The sequence below is a fragment of the Trypanosoma cruzi genome, genomic scaffold (assembly GCF_000209065.1).
Source record: "Trypanosoma cruzi strain CL Brener 1047053516921 genomic scaffold, whole genome shotgun sequence".
Lineage (NCBI taxonomy): Eukaryota > Euglenozoa > Kinetoplastea > Trypanosomatida > Trypanosomatidae > Trypanosoma > Trypanosoma cruzi.
In genome coordinates, this window is record NW_001849557.1 from 203,998 (window position 1) to 217,563 (window position 13,566).

The 13,566-nt window shown below is 43.7% G+C and overlaps 4 protein-coding genes across 4 annotated transcripts, besides 47 other annotated features; all 4 read right to left on the minus strand.

The window, feature by feature from the left end:
• Positions 1-6,286: a sequence feature (heterozygous, Esmeraldo-like haplotype).
• Positions 663-688: a microsatellite.
• Positions 687-732: a microsatellite.
• Positions 829-852: a sequence feature (AT_rich).
• Tc00.1047053503715.40 (protein kinase, putative) lies at positions 1,285-4,821 on the minus strand (the record flags this gene model as incomplete). Its single annotated transcript, XM_802522.1, has 1 exon — positions 1,285-4,821. The coding sequence occupies one exon, from the start codon at positions 4,819-4,821 to the stop codon at positions 1,285-1,287; it is 3,537 nt and encodes a 1,178-aa protein (XP_807615.1).
• Positions 4,989-5,024: a microsatellite.
• Positions 5,049-5,071: a microsatellite.
• Positions 5,137-5,157: a microsatellite.
• Positions 5,433-5,499: a sequence feature (T-rich).
• Positions 5,690-5,717: a microsatellite.
• Positions 6,084-6,109: a microsatellite.
• Positions 6,287-9,701: a sequence feature (haploid, Esmeraldo-like haplotype).
• Positions 6,899-7,059: a sequence feature (A-rich).
• On the minus strand, positions 7,059-7,691 carry Tc00.1047053503715.30 (small GTP-binding protein Rab1, putative; the record flags this gene model as incomplete). The annotated part of the gene is made up of 1 exon (XM_802521.1): positions 7,059-7,691. One exon carries the CDS (start codon positions 7,689-7,691, stop codon positions 7,059-7,061), a length of 633 nt encoding a protein of 210 aa, XP_807614.1.
• Positions 7,069-7,117: a microsatellite.
• Positions 7,767-7,849: a sequence feature (A-rich).
• Positions 7,881-7,903: a sequence feature (AT_rich).
• Positions 8,322-8,369: a sequence feature (T-rich).
• Positions 8,746-8,783: a microsatellite.
• Positions 8,784-8,832: a microsatellite.
• Positions 9,339-9,399: a microsatellite.
• Positions 9,482-9,504: a microsatellite.
• Positions 9,702-9,740: a sequence feature (haploid, non-Esmeraldo-like haplotype).
• Positions 9,741-9,889: a sequence feature (heterozygous, Esmeraldo-like haplotype).
• Positions 9,781-9,837: a microsatellite.
• Positions 9,875-9,909: a microsatellite.
• Positions 9,890-10,602: a sequence feature (areas merged during assembly that could not be assigned to a particular haplotype. This can correspond to areas where the two haplotypes were merged or to regions with more than two copies in the genome that were merged during assembly.).
• Positions 9,990-10,035: a microsatellite.
• Positions 10,067-10,567, minus strand: Tc00.1047053503715.20 (uncharacterized protein; the record flags this gene model as incomplete). Its single annotated transcript, XM_802520.1, has 1 exon — positions 10,067-10,567. One exon carries the CDS (start codon positions 10,565-10,567, stop codon positions 10,067-10,069), a length of 501 nt encoding a protein of 166 aa, XP_807613.1.
• Positions 10,150-10,206: a microsatellite.
• Positions 10,275-10,299: a microsatellite.
• Positions 10,369-10,413: a microsatellite.
• Positions 10,500-10,538: a microsatellite.
• Positions 10,561-10,589: a microsatellite.
• Positions 10,603-13,566: a sequence feature (heterozygous, Esmeraldo-like haplotype).
• Positions 10,696-11,607, minus strand: Tc00.1047053503715.10 (splicing factor TSR1, putative; the record flags this gene model as incomplete). Its single annotated transcript, XM_802519.1, has 1 exon — positions 10,696-11,607. The coding sequence occupies one exon, from the start codon at positions 11,605-11,607 to the stop codon at positions 10,696-10,698; it is 912 nt and encodes a 303-aa protein (XP_807612.1).
• Positions 11,520-11,563: a microsatellite.
• Positions 11,742-11,765: a microsatellite.
• Positions 11,823-11,870: a sequence feature (T-rich).
• Positions 11,934-11,985: a microsatellite.
• Positions 12,060-12,080: a sequence feature (AT_rich).
• Positions 12,335-12,386: a sequence feature (T-rich).
• Positions 12,450-12,476: a microsatellite.
• Positions 12,672-12,713: a sequence feature (AT_rich).
• Positions 12,733-12,780: a microsatellite.
• Positions 12,939-12,966: a microsatellite.
• Positions 13,015-13,039: a microsatellite.
• Positions 13,039-13,098: a microsatellite.
• Positions 13,103-13,137: a microsatellite.
• Positions 13,221-13,294: a microsatellite.
• Positions 13,351-13,415: a microsatellite.

The window sequence follows — 13,566 nt, forward strand, 5'->3', positions numbered from 1 at the left end:
AAAAAAAAAAAAACCGGGTTTATGAAAACAGTAGAAGCGGACTGCTGGACGCAACAACGAATATTCTACGTTTTTTTTTCGTTTCTTTTTCCTTTTATGTCTTGTCGGTTGTTCGACTTCATTCTGTCCCTTCAGCTCTCTTCTTTTTTGTTTGTTTGTTGCTGCTATTTTTGGTCCCCACCCCACTTGAGGGAATGCGCGAGTGTGGGTCTTTCGCTGTTGCCTCTCACTCCCTCCTCCCCGACTCTGGGGCGGCTCAGGCTTGTTTGCCGCAGCCGTCTCCTTGACTCCCCCGTCTCATGTCTTTTGGACCTCGTCTCGTCTCGTGCGCGGCTGCAACCGGAGAGAAGATGAAAGAACAAAAAAAAAGAGAGAGAGACGGAACCAACCACAACAAAAAAAAAGAAAAAAGTGAAGGCTCAAAGAATGATGTCAACAAACGTTATGGCAGGTCATCGCCTTTATTTAGCTCTCCGACACGCATAAGCGCGCGCGCACACACACACACACGGCGGCAGAGACATTTTGCAGTGCCATGCACACATACATGTAAAGGGGAAGGAAACGAAAATAAACAAAACGAATTCGGTTTTGGTTTTGTTTGGGTGTTTTCTTTTCGGTGATGCCTGAACTCATGCATTCTTTCATCACTGTCGTATTTTTTGTTGTTGTTGTTGTTGTTGTTGTTTCTTTTTTTTTTTTTTTTTTTTTTTTTTTTTCTTTTTTTTTTTTGGGAGTGGAGGAAAAAGAGAAGGGAAAAGGAAAGGGAAAAAGAAAGCGACTTTTCTTTGGCTCTCACAGCATCCCTTTTGTCCATCATATACCATGTTATATATTTATATATTTATATATGACTTCCTTTGGCCATGCATGGATCTGTTACCAGGGAAGTGTAACTTCCTGTCCCACTCCCCTGGTGGTTTTGTTTTTCTTGTTGTTGTTAATTTTATTTTTCGTGTTCTTTCCTTCGGTTTCCGCTTCGTTACATATGAGCAGCAGCGGGGATTCCCTCCACCTCCACCTCCTCCTCTTTTCCAGTCATACCGCTGGTGGCAGCAAGCAGAACACTTGCCTTTAAAAACACACACAAAATAACCAGAGAGAGTGAGGTGGCCAAATGTATATAACTATGTATCTTTATACGGTTGTGTACGTAGTATATGGTTTTATCAGCTTCCCATTGGATGCCTCTTTCCAAGCCGTTTTTTTTTCCCCCTTTTTTATCTACACTTGTGTCTCGTGATTCTGATGACGTTGTCCGCTCCATTACTCCCATCCACCCAACTACGCCGTGGCCCTCGTGGACTTCTCTTCGCCCACTTTAGGAGGCATCCAACGCAGATGCCTTGAGAAGGCTTTCTGCAAAAATGGATGCTTCAACAATTCATCGGCGCTCCACCGTTCCTCTGGCTTCATTCGAAGGCAGCTGCTAAGAAAGTCGCGATAGAGACCGAAGCATGTATACTCCTCCCGTGTTTCCTCGCGTCCCGCAAACTGCTCAACTTCCTCCTCCGTCGGCAGGCCATGGGGCGGTCCATTCACTTTCCCAATACGGTAAAGAAATATATACGGGTTGAGATCACCCGCGATATTCCAAATAGGGCGCTGCAACAGCTCAATACCCACACAACCCAATGCCCATATGTCACCTGCTGTTGCTGGGGGTGCCCCGTGAATAATCTCTGGTGCCATCCATAGGGGTGAGCCCTGCATTTCCTCCCGTCCCTCAACTTCATGAAGAGTACCACTACATCCAAAGTCCGCCAGTTTGCAGCGGCCCTTCTTCGTGATCAGAATATTTTCACCCTTTATATCCCGATGCACAATGGCCATATTATGCAAGTATTGAAGACCACGTAAGATTTGAATCATGTACTTTTGTATCACCACAAGTGGCAGGCTACCAAATTTCTTCACCATGGTGGAAATATTGCCGCATTCCACGTACTCAGTAAACACACGCAATTCACGCTCCCGCTCAAGATATGTACTTCCAAGAAAACGTATGATATTGTTGTGTCGAGCCGCACGCAAAACGTCAAGTTCCTTCCGCATTGAATGAAGAAAGTCCTCATCCACATTCTCATTGACCTTCACAATTTTCACCGCAACAACAGTGGAGTGGCCAGGCAATAGGCCCAAGTACACGGCGCCAAAAGTACCGCGGCCAATCAAATTCCCCAGCTGCACCTTTTCCAAATCTTCCTTTATAATGGCATCTATCGCCCCACGACGGGCAACGGATGAAGTGGTGGACAAGCAACTCGACGTGCTCATTTGACGGCCCAGAAAATTCTTAGAGGACATCGCACGAAGCTGCTCCAAAGCATCCTTATTAAGTTGTGTAAATAGCGTCACTGTATTCCGGCGCCCTATTTTGGTTGCATTATGCGCAACACTCTCTCCACACAGTGAACCACTCACATGAATCGTTCCAGCCGAAGACGCATTTTGATTTAAGTACGGTTCCAGTCGTAGAAGCCTCACCATTTTAGGGTGTCGAACCAAAAAATGATTTTGTACCACTGCGTCCAGAAAAGTCTGACATTCTGCCCGACGCTCCGCAACGTAACTCTCTGGGACATAACGTACACTCGGTATGCGAAGAACTGAAATTTGCGGGAGTGTATGCATCAGAGACTTCAGTTCCTGAAACAGAGGCACCAAATCCGAAAAGTAACGGCACCTGACGGAGTAAAACTCTTCCCTACTATCACGATCACGCAAACAAAGAATAAAAGCAATTTTTCTTGCCTCTACTCTATCGGCGGAAGCCGAACCTCGTCGACGTCCAGATGTTCGTTGCGATGTACCCTCGCCTCCTTCTGTGGCCAAGCCAGAATTTTGATCCAGACAAACCCGAGACGTCATTAAAGAAGCGGCATTCTCCTCCTGACGCTGATTCGATGAAGAAAAGTGTCGTGTGACAGTAAAATTACTCCCTGGAACAGAAGGAACAGGAACAGCAGTTTGGTTCACTGTACTTGTAGAAAAAGATGAAGAAAAACATTGTGTTGCTGGGCTCAGAAGCGATTCATCCGGTGATGCATACTGTGGTTCTTCCACTTTAATATATAACCGATCAATATTCACGTGTAAAGTCGCTAAACCCGACGCGTTATCCAGGGAAGGCCGACGCTGTGACGTCACCTCTGCAGGCAACTCTTTTTCCTGCGATGATGCACCCACCCTGGATGATCCCCGTTCCAAGGACGAGAGAGACGATGAGGAAGAGGAAGAGGAAGAGAGGGAAAAGGTCCGCAAAGTATCACATGTTGTTATTTCACACCTTCCAAAGTTTCTAGACGTGGGATCTACATGAGAAGTTGGGGGCTGCTGCACTTGTAACCCTTGTTCTTGTTTTTGACCTTGTATTCTTTGCGCTTTTGTTTTGCTGTTTCCTGGTGTCGATGTTAAACTCGACCCCTTCCGCGCAGGACATCCCCTAGGGACGTCACCACCATTCTTTGACGATGCAGAAGCATGCATGGCCGGGGACCTTGTCCCATCCGTCGAAGATTGTACAGAATTGGGAGGAGGTGCACTAGCTGGTTGAGCCGCAGAACTTTGTGTGGTCTTCGTCTTTACCGCCTCCTTACGCGCCATTGAAGATGTAGTACGAAAACTTTGCGATGATGTAGAAACCTTCAGCTTTCCATCATTACTACCGGTATGCAAAGGAGCGGCGCTCCTTTGCAATTCATATGTTTCATCATTGGCCATGGTATCTGAGGATGCATCCGCTAAAATTATAAAATCATCCGCACGGGGTGTCTTGGGTGGTACGTAACAAGAATCGGACTGTAGTAATGGGGGCAACGCTATTGGCCCCACTGCGTTTGCATACTTCTCATCACTCCCTGCTCCATTTCCTTCAGCACTAGAAGATTCAGCAGCGTATGACGCATCCACCACGACCGTCTCGCGAGCCTTAACCCGTTTCTCTCTTGAACTGGGCCCCTCGCATTCTTTTTTCGCAGGAGAAGGAAGAGGAATAGGGGCTGCAGCAGGGTCAAGTTTCCCCACATGCAAAGTTGTTACCTTTTGTTCGCCGTCTCCCTTTGTCTCTTGCACCTCCGTGACGCCGCTTTCCCCTACTTCTTCCGTCGACGGCGGGCCTGGCTTCTTGACTTTGGCTCGCGGCGGTACAGCAGGCGCCTTACGACGTGGTGCACTTGCCGCCGCGGAAGCGAGGAGTGAATTATTCGTGGCGCTCACGTAACTATCTTCATTCGTCCCCAGTGTTGAGGAATCGGTGGGGTTGCTGACAAGACACATTGCATCCTTCACACTAATCCCAGCAGCAGCAGCTTGATAGCATGCTGTATTCGAAATATAGTCCATAATGTGTGGTTGTCGAGAGGGACTGGACGTGGCCTTTGCCCCCTCCACCCGTGGTGTCAAAGGCCTCCCGCGCGGTGGATGAGGCAAAGAAGACATTGGCACATCAAAACTGCTGCCATTATTCCTAAATTGTTCAGGCGGTACCGAGTCCGCCTCCTCACTGTCCATCGCACTAAAGTTTGTCCAATGAAAAGGCTCCCCTAACCCACTTACCACGGAAGATGTACTGCCCATCCGGGCCCGCGTGGTCGCCTGTGAGAGCAACTCGTTCGCCTGACGTTGCTGCAGTCGTGACCACGACTTTTTTGCCGTCTTCCCCACACAGCCGCTGCACTTGAGACCAGATTTGCGCAGTACAAAATCGGAGCCAAAATGGCCGCAAACCACGCAGAAGGTACGCGCCTCAAGCACCATGGACTCGGATACGGAGGGTCCAACCAACGAGTTGGTCTCCACGTGCGAGTTTGCCGAATCCATCCTGCCAAGCGGTGAGTATCTGCGTATCTAGAAACAGTCGTGCCGTGCCAACAGAATGCAATCCGCCAGTCGTCCGTGGGAAATAAAAGCGCCCAAAAATAAAATAGAAAAAAAAGGGCCGCGGATCCTCGGAACTCCTGACAATAACGACGGGGACGGACACACGCAAGAGAAAAAAAAAAAAGAAAGAAAAAAAAAAGAAATTCCCCTAAAACTATACAAACCACAAAAAAAAAAAAAAAAAAAAAAATCGAATTTTCAAAAATAAACCTAAAAATTGGAATCACGGATTCCCTAATAGACCCACCACCACCCAAAAAAAAAAAAAAAAAAAAAGGCAAGAGTGAGGGAGAAAGTGAACCAAATAAATGTGAGACGGCAAATGCAATCATGACATCCAAGTCAGCAGGGAGTTGTCATGGCACCCCGTAGCAGCAGCAAAGAGCATGGAAGGGAGTAAAGAGACACCATCACATCACTGCAGGTTCATTAACACAGATATATATATATACGGGTAGATGGATATAACGACCACTAGAAAGTTGCATGGCGGGGAGTGCAGATATCGACAGAAGACATCACCTTTCCGCACCCTAAGAAAGTTGCCGCATAAAAAAGAAAAAAGGCAAAATAAATACAGAAAAGCGACAAGCGAAAAAGAAAAAGAAAAAAAAGAAATTTTTATGGCGGTATTAAAATAATGACGTGGGAGCAAAAAGAAAAAAAAAAGGAAAAGGAAAAGAAGGAAGGATGGGAAAAAGACGGAGGAGTCCAGATGATTACTATCAAATATCCATCTTTGCCTCCTCTCCAATTTCCCACATAAATACACACAAGCACCGCCCCCAGACTCCCCTGATCATTATTCCCCTCTCTCTCTTCCTCTCCCTCTCCCTTCCCGCATAAATCTCTCATGATGTACACAGCGCCATACACACAGACAAACACACACACAGACAGAAAGGACAAAGGGAAAAAAAGAGCTGTCAAAGAGAAAGGAGATAATAAATAAAAAAGAAAAAAAGGGAGGGACTAAGAAAAAGCTCATAAAACGTCACACGAATAAAAAGAAAAGCAATGATGCAAGAGAGAAATCAAAGCACATGAAATAAGAAATACACAGCAAAGGGGGCAGGGGAAAAATAAAAAAAAAAAGAGAAACGTCCACGTAAGCAAAGAAACCACGCAAAAATATTTGGTGTAGACAGAAAGGAAGAAAAAAGTGTTGAATTTTCATTCAATCGTTATTTCCTCGTTGTTGCTTTTTTTTTTTTTTTTTTTTTTTTTTGTTGTTGTTGTTGTTTTTGCCTTTGACTGCACTGACATTCTTTTTTTTTTTTGTTCGTTCCACCCCATTCCTTGTCCCCTTTTTTTCTCTTTTCCCGCGCCATGCTCCAGTTACCCTGAGGTGTACATGCAGAGTACTTCTGTAACCAACACTGTGTGTGTGTGTGGTGGTGGTGGTGGTGGGGAGGGTGGTTCCCCATTGCAGGTCTTCCAAAGCCAATATATGTACATATGCTTCTCTCCCTCTTCCTCATTCTCCGTAAAGCGGCCGCAGCATCAAATCCCTCTTTTCCATCTTGACGTTTTTGTTGTTGTTTCTTTCATGGTCCTTAAAGATTTATTTTTTCTTTTTTTCTTTTAAATCCACACACACCGCCAAATTCTCTTTATTCCTTCACTCCTGCATGGTGGGTTTGTGCCTACAGTACCCAACAGTATTTCCTCCCTCCGTCTCACTCTTTTTACTCATGCCCTCCTCGTTGTTTTTTTTTCCCCCCTTTTTTTTTTCTCATCTCCATCTTCATCCTCCTGTCCCTTCTCATTCATTCCCGCCGCTTTTTTCTTTTTTTTTTTTACTTGCGGGTGTTTTTGTAAATCACGTGGAGGCTGCAGGAGTTATTTCCCTTCCCCGCTCTTCTTCTTCTGCTGCGGCTTCTGCCGGTGTGTGTGTGTGTTGTCCCATCACGCTGCACCACCCCCCAAACGTAAAAACAAAAGCAAACACACAGAGCCTTTTTCTCCTTTTCTTTTTATTCTTTTTTATTCTTCTTATTTTCTACTTGTGTGTGTGTGTGTTTGTTTTGTTCTTTCTTTTTGTTTTACTTTTCATTTTTGTTTTTGTTTTTGTTTTTGTTTTTTTTGCTTTGCTTTTTTATTTCGCTCATCAACAATTTTTTTTTCTTTTTTTTTTTGTTTTTTTTTTTTTTTGGTTTTCTTTTTTGGTTTTCTTTTCAGCAGCACCTGCCGCTGCTGCTGCGGCCGCTGCCGCTCCCGGTGTTTCTGTTGCTGCCGGAGAGGAGGGGTTTGCTGTTCGCCGCACCGCCAGCCCCACCGCCCTGCGCAGCCAGCCGCTTCTTAATGTCCATCGCCATCCTCGTGAAGGCCTCCTCGACATTCGATGCCTCCTTCGCGCTGGTCTCGAGGAACGGAATGCCAAGATTGTCAGCGAAGTCTTTCGCCATCTGCGTGTCAACGGCCTTCTTGAGGACGAGGTCGCACTTGTTCCCAACAAGCAGCTTGTTCACATTCTCGCTTGCAAACTTGTCAATCTCAGAGAGCCACGTCTTGACGTTGTTAAAACTTTCCATGTCTGTTGTATCGTACACGATGATGATGCCATGGGCGCCGCGGTAATAACTACTTGTGATGGTGCGGAAGCGCTCCTGCCCGGCGGTGTCCCAAATCTGCAGCTTCACCACCTTACCGTCGAGGTTGAGAGTGCGGATTTTAAAATCGACACCAATCGTACTGATGTAACTCTCCGTGTAGCTGTCGTCGGCGAAGCGAAGGAGGAGGCACGACTTGCCCACACCGCTGTCGCCAATAAGAAGAAGCTTAAAGAGGTGATCGTATTCTGCAGACATTTCCTTCGTTCCTGTTTTGCTCGTTTTTTTTTTATTTTACCGTTCAGCCCTCTTCTGCCTCTTTTGTTGTTGTTGTTTTGTTTTGCTTTTCTTCTGTCTTGTTTCTGTTTTTTTTTTTCTTTTTTTTTTCCTTTTATTTATTTTTCTTTTCTTTTTTTCGTGTCTGGGTGTATATTTCAGTTTACGTGGAAATATATAAATAAATAAATAATGCGCTCGCGAATGAAAGAACCCGCCTTTTCACGATTCCTATCACTTTTATTATTATTATTATTTGTTTTAGCCAACGAGAGAGAGAAAGAAAGAAATAAAGAGAAGACGTTTACAGAAAGGAGGCACGTCGCCACCACCAGCCACCAGCCACCAGCCACCAGCCACCGGTTACCCCCACGCTCCCTGCAAGTTCCCGTTAAAATGAAGTCGCTCGCCTCTCATTCTTTTCTCCCCCTCACCCCCTCTTCCTCTTCCCTCAGCAGCGCATTGTTGCACGACCCCACCCGCTGTACTCCCCTCGCGACGATGCAGACACCCAAAGCCATGCACGTGGCAAGAGAGAGAGAGAGGGCGTGGCATTGTGTCTGGCACACGTCCATGCCCGTGTCAAAAACCTGCCGACGGTCCACAGCATCCAGAAAAAAAAAAAAGAAAAAAAACGCCGCAAAAAGAAAGAAAAATAAATTTAAAACATTTTTTTTTTGGCAAAAGCCACCGCATGGAATCTTTCTTCACACCTCCAAATGGAAAAGGAAGACATGCACTTACGAAGAGGCCATAATAACGGGAAACAGACAAAAAAGAGCAATCCAAATGTAATTCTCGCCACTCCCACATCTACCTCACACACGCATACGCATAAACATACGCCATTTTCTGCTCATTTAAATTCATTCACTAACCAGTGGCTAATATCAATGCTCACTTGCCTAATAAGTACGAGCGATAAAGATAAAAGAGAGAAAAAAAAATTTTCGTGAAGCCCCATGCAAAATGGGTAAAACAATGAATCATAATAATAATAACAAAAAAAAAGAAAAACAAAAAACACGCATCCATTTCTCTCTCCCTCCCTCCCTCTCTCTATTTCTCTCTCTCTATATATATGTATATATAAACATATATATAGATATAGATATATATATATGTTACTACACTTATATAGAGGGGGAATGGCAAATATATTTTACCTGCTTCTTTCTGCAGATAGTACCAGAGTCACGGCAGAGTCCATCTTCCTTTTTTTTTTAATCGGACTCTGCAGCAGTAGTACCACCCACAGTATTGGTAGAAGCAGCAGAAGCAGTAAGATGAAGCAACAACAACCAAGAAAAAAAAAGGGGAAAAAAAGGAATACAGAAAAGCAAATCAAACCACAATCCTTGCCGTGTAATCAATCAATTATTTCCCCACACCACCCTCCCACACCCCATTTTTGTCACCCTTAGTTTTCTTGGAAGAGAAGTGGTCTCCCCCCTCAACCGTTACTTCTGTGGATAAAAAATATGGATGTAAATTGGCTCATGTGGTAATGATCGAATAACCCCACAAGTAACAACGTCGAGGTATCCATAATTAACGGAACACTTCTTGGATGTTGTTGTTGTTGTTGCCAATTTGCTCTCATCGCCACACACACAGAGTGGAAGCTTCCTCTATCTCCCTCTCTCTCTCCCTCTCTCTCTCTCCCTCTCTCTCTCCCTCTCTCTCTCTCATTCCTCTTTCACTGCACATCCAAAATTTCCGCAGGGAACTCCCTCCTTTATGGCGAACCATTCGACGCTGCGGGTCCACCTAAAAAAAAAAAAAAAAAAAAGAAGCAATCAATCATCATTTCCAGACACGTTTAATGGTTTCAAGCCTGCAAGCATTTATATATATATATATGTGTATGTCCTCCTCTGCCATCATCACTGATGTCATGCACTGAGAAATGAGAGTCAAACGCGGAGAGGTAGCTTACTTACCTCGCACCCCACCCTCCTGACACTCCACCGTGTGCCCCCCTTCTGCACTTTATCCATCCTCCTGCCAGGCGTACCACCGGCCCTTTTATACCACGCCTTAACATATGTGTCTGTTACTTTTAGTTATATTTCTCTTTTTTGTTTTCTTTTTTCTTTTTTTTTTTTTTTTCTTTTTTTTTTCTTTTGCTGCTTTCGTCCCTTCTCTCCAACTTCGTCAATGCCTTTATTTTTTTTTTTTTTCTTTTTTTTTTTTTTTTCGGCTGGAAAAGACTTTAATTTATCATGTATCCCGCCACAAGTTCTCCTGTCCTTCCGTTTGACTTTTGCACCGGCTCTCTTATTTTTAATTTTATTTTTTATTTTATTTCTCAATTTTTTTTTTTTTTCTTTTGAGGGGAGTTTTTGTCCACCAAATTAGTTGCTCTCCCCTCCTTCCCTCCTAATGGCCTCATCAAGAAGACTCCCTTCCACCACAACTCCATCCGCGTCAAAGCAGAATACATACGCGTGTATACATGCATGCATGCACATGTATATATTTATATGCATACACGGGTACGCCTTCACGGCATTAGGTTTTGTGGAAGATACTTTTGCCTCAGTACCAATAAGCAAGAAAGGGAAAAGAAAAAAAAAAAAAAAAAAAATACATGTAAATGGAAGAGTTAACTCACACAGGAGAAAGTCCATTTGAGCCTGAGAAGAAATCTCCTCAGTTTCTTTTTTTTTTTGTTTTTGTTGTTGCTGTTGGTTTTTGTTTTCTTTGATCCTCTCTAACGCACAGCCGTTTTTCTTTCTTTCCCATTGGCCTACCTGTGCCTTGTGGAGTGGTTTTTCATGTCTTTTTTTGTTGTTGTTGTTTTTCTTCTTCTTGTTGTTGTTTTTGGTTAATCTGTTAAAATTCACCCCACACATACACACACACACACACACACACCATCGTGCCGCTGTCAAGTCCTCTTAAATCTTCACATGTCTGTTCTTCATCGCCTGCCATTTTATCCCCTTTTTTTTTCTTTTGTGTGTGTGTGCGTGTTTACCGTTTAATCACGACGCCTGCGATAAGATGGACTGCTCGATCGCGATCGACTACTATAACTGCGGCTGCGCTCCCGGCGTCGTTTGTCCCGTCTGTCCCGTCGATGGTATTCACGGCTGTCATCGGAGTCCACACTGCTTCTGCGGCTGGAGCTAGAGCGACTGCTGTAACTGTAACTTCTGCGTCGACGATAGCGGCGGCGATCGAGGCTATCACTCCTACGACTACGTTGCCGACGACGACGACGGACCGGGCTGCGGCTACGCTTCTCCATACGGCCACCAAAGCGAGAGCTCTTGTTATCACGACTGTACTGAACAGAAAGACGGCAATCACCAATGTACTGATTATTAAGTTCATGAATCATTCTCGATGCGTGCGCCATATCCGCCACGTCGATAAACGCGCATTGCCCGCGTCGCCGAAATCCGGTAACCGGTGCAATCTCCTCCAGTTTGCTGCGAAGCTCTCTGTCGGAGATGGCACCGCCGGCTGGACCCAAACCGACAAAAAGCGACGTCCTCCCAGAGTTATTCAAATTGTTGTTATGATTTTGATTACCGGGGGGACGCTGCTTATCTTTATTGCGGCTGATCTGCACCGCCATGCGTGCATCACCAATAAGTTTACCGTCCAACTCCGCCACAAGTCTTTCCGCAGTCTCCGGGTCAGGCACATCCGCAAAGGCGCAACGACCACGGATGCGCACGCCAAGCACAGGCGCCACCTCTTCAAGGCGCTGACGTAGTGCATCGTCGGAAATGCTGGAGGCCGCAGGGCCGAGTCCAATAAAAACGGACGTTGTTTTCATCGTAGCGGTGCTAGCAGTGTTGTTGTTATTATTGTTATTGTTCTTCTCATGGCTGTTGGTGCGGGGTGGCTCCTCGACGCTGTCACCACTTCTGGACTCAGACATCCCTGTTTCTGATGTGCGTACGTCGTTGTTCACTTCCCCAAAAAAATGAGTATCTTACACAAAGAACGACGCATCCAAAACCGACCGTACACGTTTCGAGCCAAGCAACGCCGCCACACACACACACAAACGGCAAGAAAAGAAAAGAAAAGACAAGAGAGTTACGGTAAACAGAAGTCACCATCCATGCACACAAGAGCGCCAACAGACAACAGAAAAAAAAAATTAAAACAAAAAAAAAAAAAAAGGAAAGAAAGAAAGAAGGAGAAGTTGCATCGCCCCACACCAAAATGGAAAACCAATAAGAAGAAGAAATCATTAACAAAATATATATTTATATATTTATATATATATTTACATTTATAATATATAAATATACTTTTTTTTTTTTTTTTTCTTTTGCTCCAGCGGTAACAAAAATAGAGTGAAATTTCCCTCCCACACACAACAACAAAAAAATAAAAATAAAAATTGGACTGGGGGGAATTACGGTTGGGGAATAGAGATGGAAAGGAGAGTGTGAAATACATGAAGGAAACAAGTGAAATTTAATAACGCACACGCAATACAAAACACACACACAATAAAAAACAAAACGGTGTGCACCCACGTAACATCCGCGGATGACTATTTATCGTTCTCTTCAACTTAATTATGACACTCCTCCTTTCCTCCCAATCCTCCCCCGCTGGTCCATTGCGCCCCGAGGCGTCCGGTGGACGCATACAAACAAAAACAAAAACAATAAATAAATAAATAAAAAAGAAAAAAAGAAAGAAGGCAGGGAGGTGGAGGGATGCGCCTTGACGCCTGCAGGAAGACAGCCACGAGGAGAAGAAATGAAAGAAAAAAAAAAAAAAAGAAAAAAAGTAGGCGCCGCCCTTCTCCCCCTTGTGGATCGCAGCCCACATGCCTCCTCCCCTCCTCCCCGCCTCCCCCGCACGCCCGTCCGGCAGAAACAAACATGAAAAAAACCACAAAAAAAAAAAATACTTACAACCCCGCGGAGCACACATTACAAGAAAAGAAACACAAAATAAAATAAAAGAAAAAATGATCGTACGATAAATATATTTACAAATATTTATAAATATTTATATTTAATACAAGCATTACTGAAAAACCAAAAAAAAAAAAGAAAAAAGAAAAGAAAAGAAAAAAAGAAAAAAGAAAGAGGACAACGGATACAACGCAATCGACACATTGTTACCGTTGATGGAATAGTAATTACATGCAAGCATATAATAATACTTTATAATTCATTCATTCATTCAGTAGTAGTAGTAGTACTTGTCTCTGTAATTTAAGAACACCAATACCGTTTTGAAATTAAAAAAGAAGAAAAAAAAAAAAAAAAAACAATCGGTATAAAAATTAATTGCAGCAATTGAGCAAACATACACACACAAAAAAAAAAAAAAAAAAAAACAAATATACATACATACATACATATAAATAAATAAATAAATATATATATATATATATATATATGGAGAAAAAACAAAAAAAACACAAAAAAAAAAAAAAAAACGAGATAGATGCAGCCCTCTGTAATTACATTATTATAAAGAACCGTCCCAGGCACCACAGAAATTCCTAATCAACAAAAACGAATACATACATGCATGTACATACGTGTATATATAGATATATAGATATATACATATACACATACATTTATATTACACCACTTGACTTTTATTAGTTATCCACTCTTGGTGTTGTGTTTAGATATGCGAATACTTTTCTTCTTTTCTTTTCTTTTCTTTTCATTCTTCATTGCCTTTTCTTTTTTTTTTTTTTTTTTTATTATTATTTTGAATAAATTCAGCCGTGGTGCCGCCCAGCACTCCCCCCTCCCCCCTCCCCCTCTACAAACACAAACAAACGCAATCGCTCTCATGGATGTTGGATCGCCTAAAATTGTTTTTTGGAGCCGCGCCACGAGGGGGGGGGGGG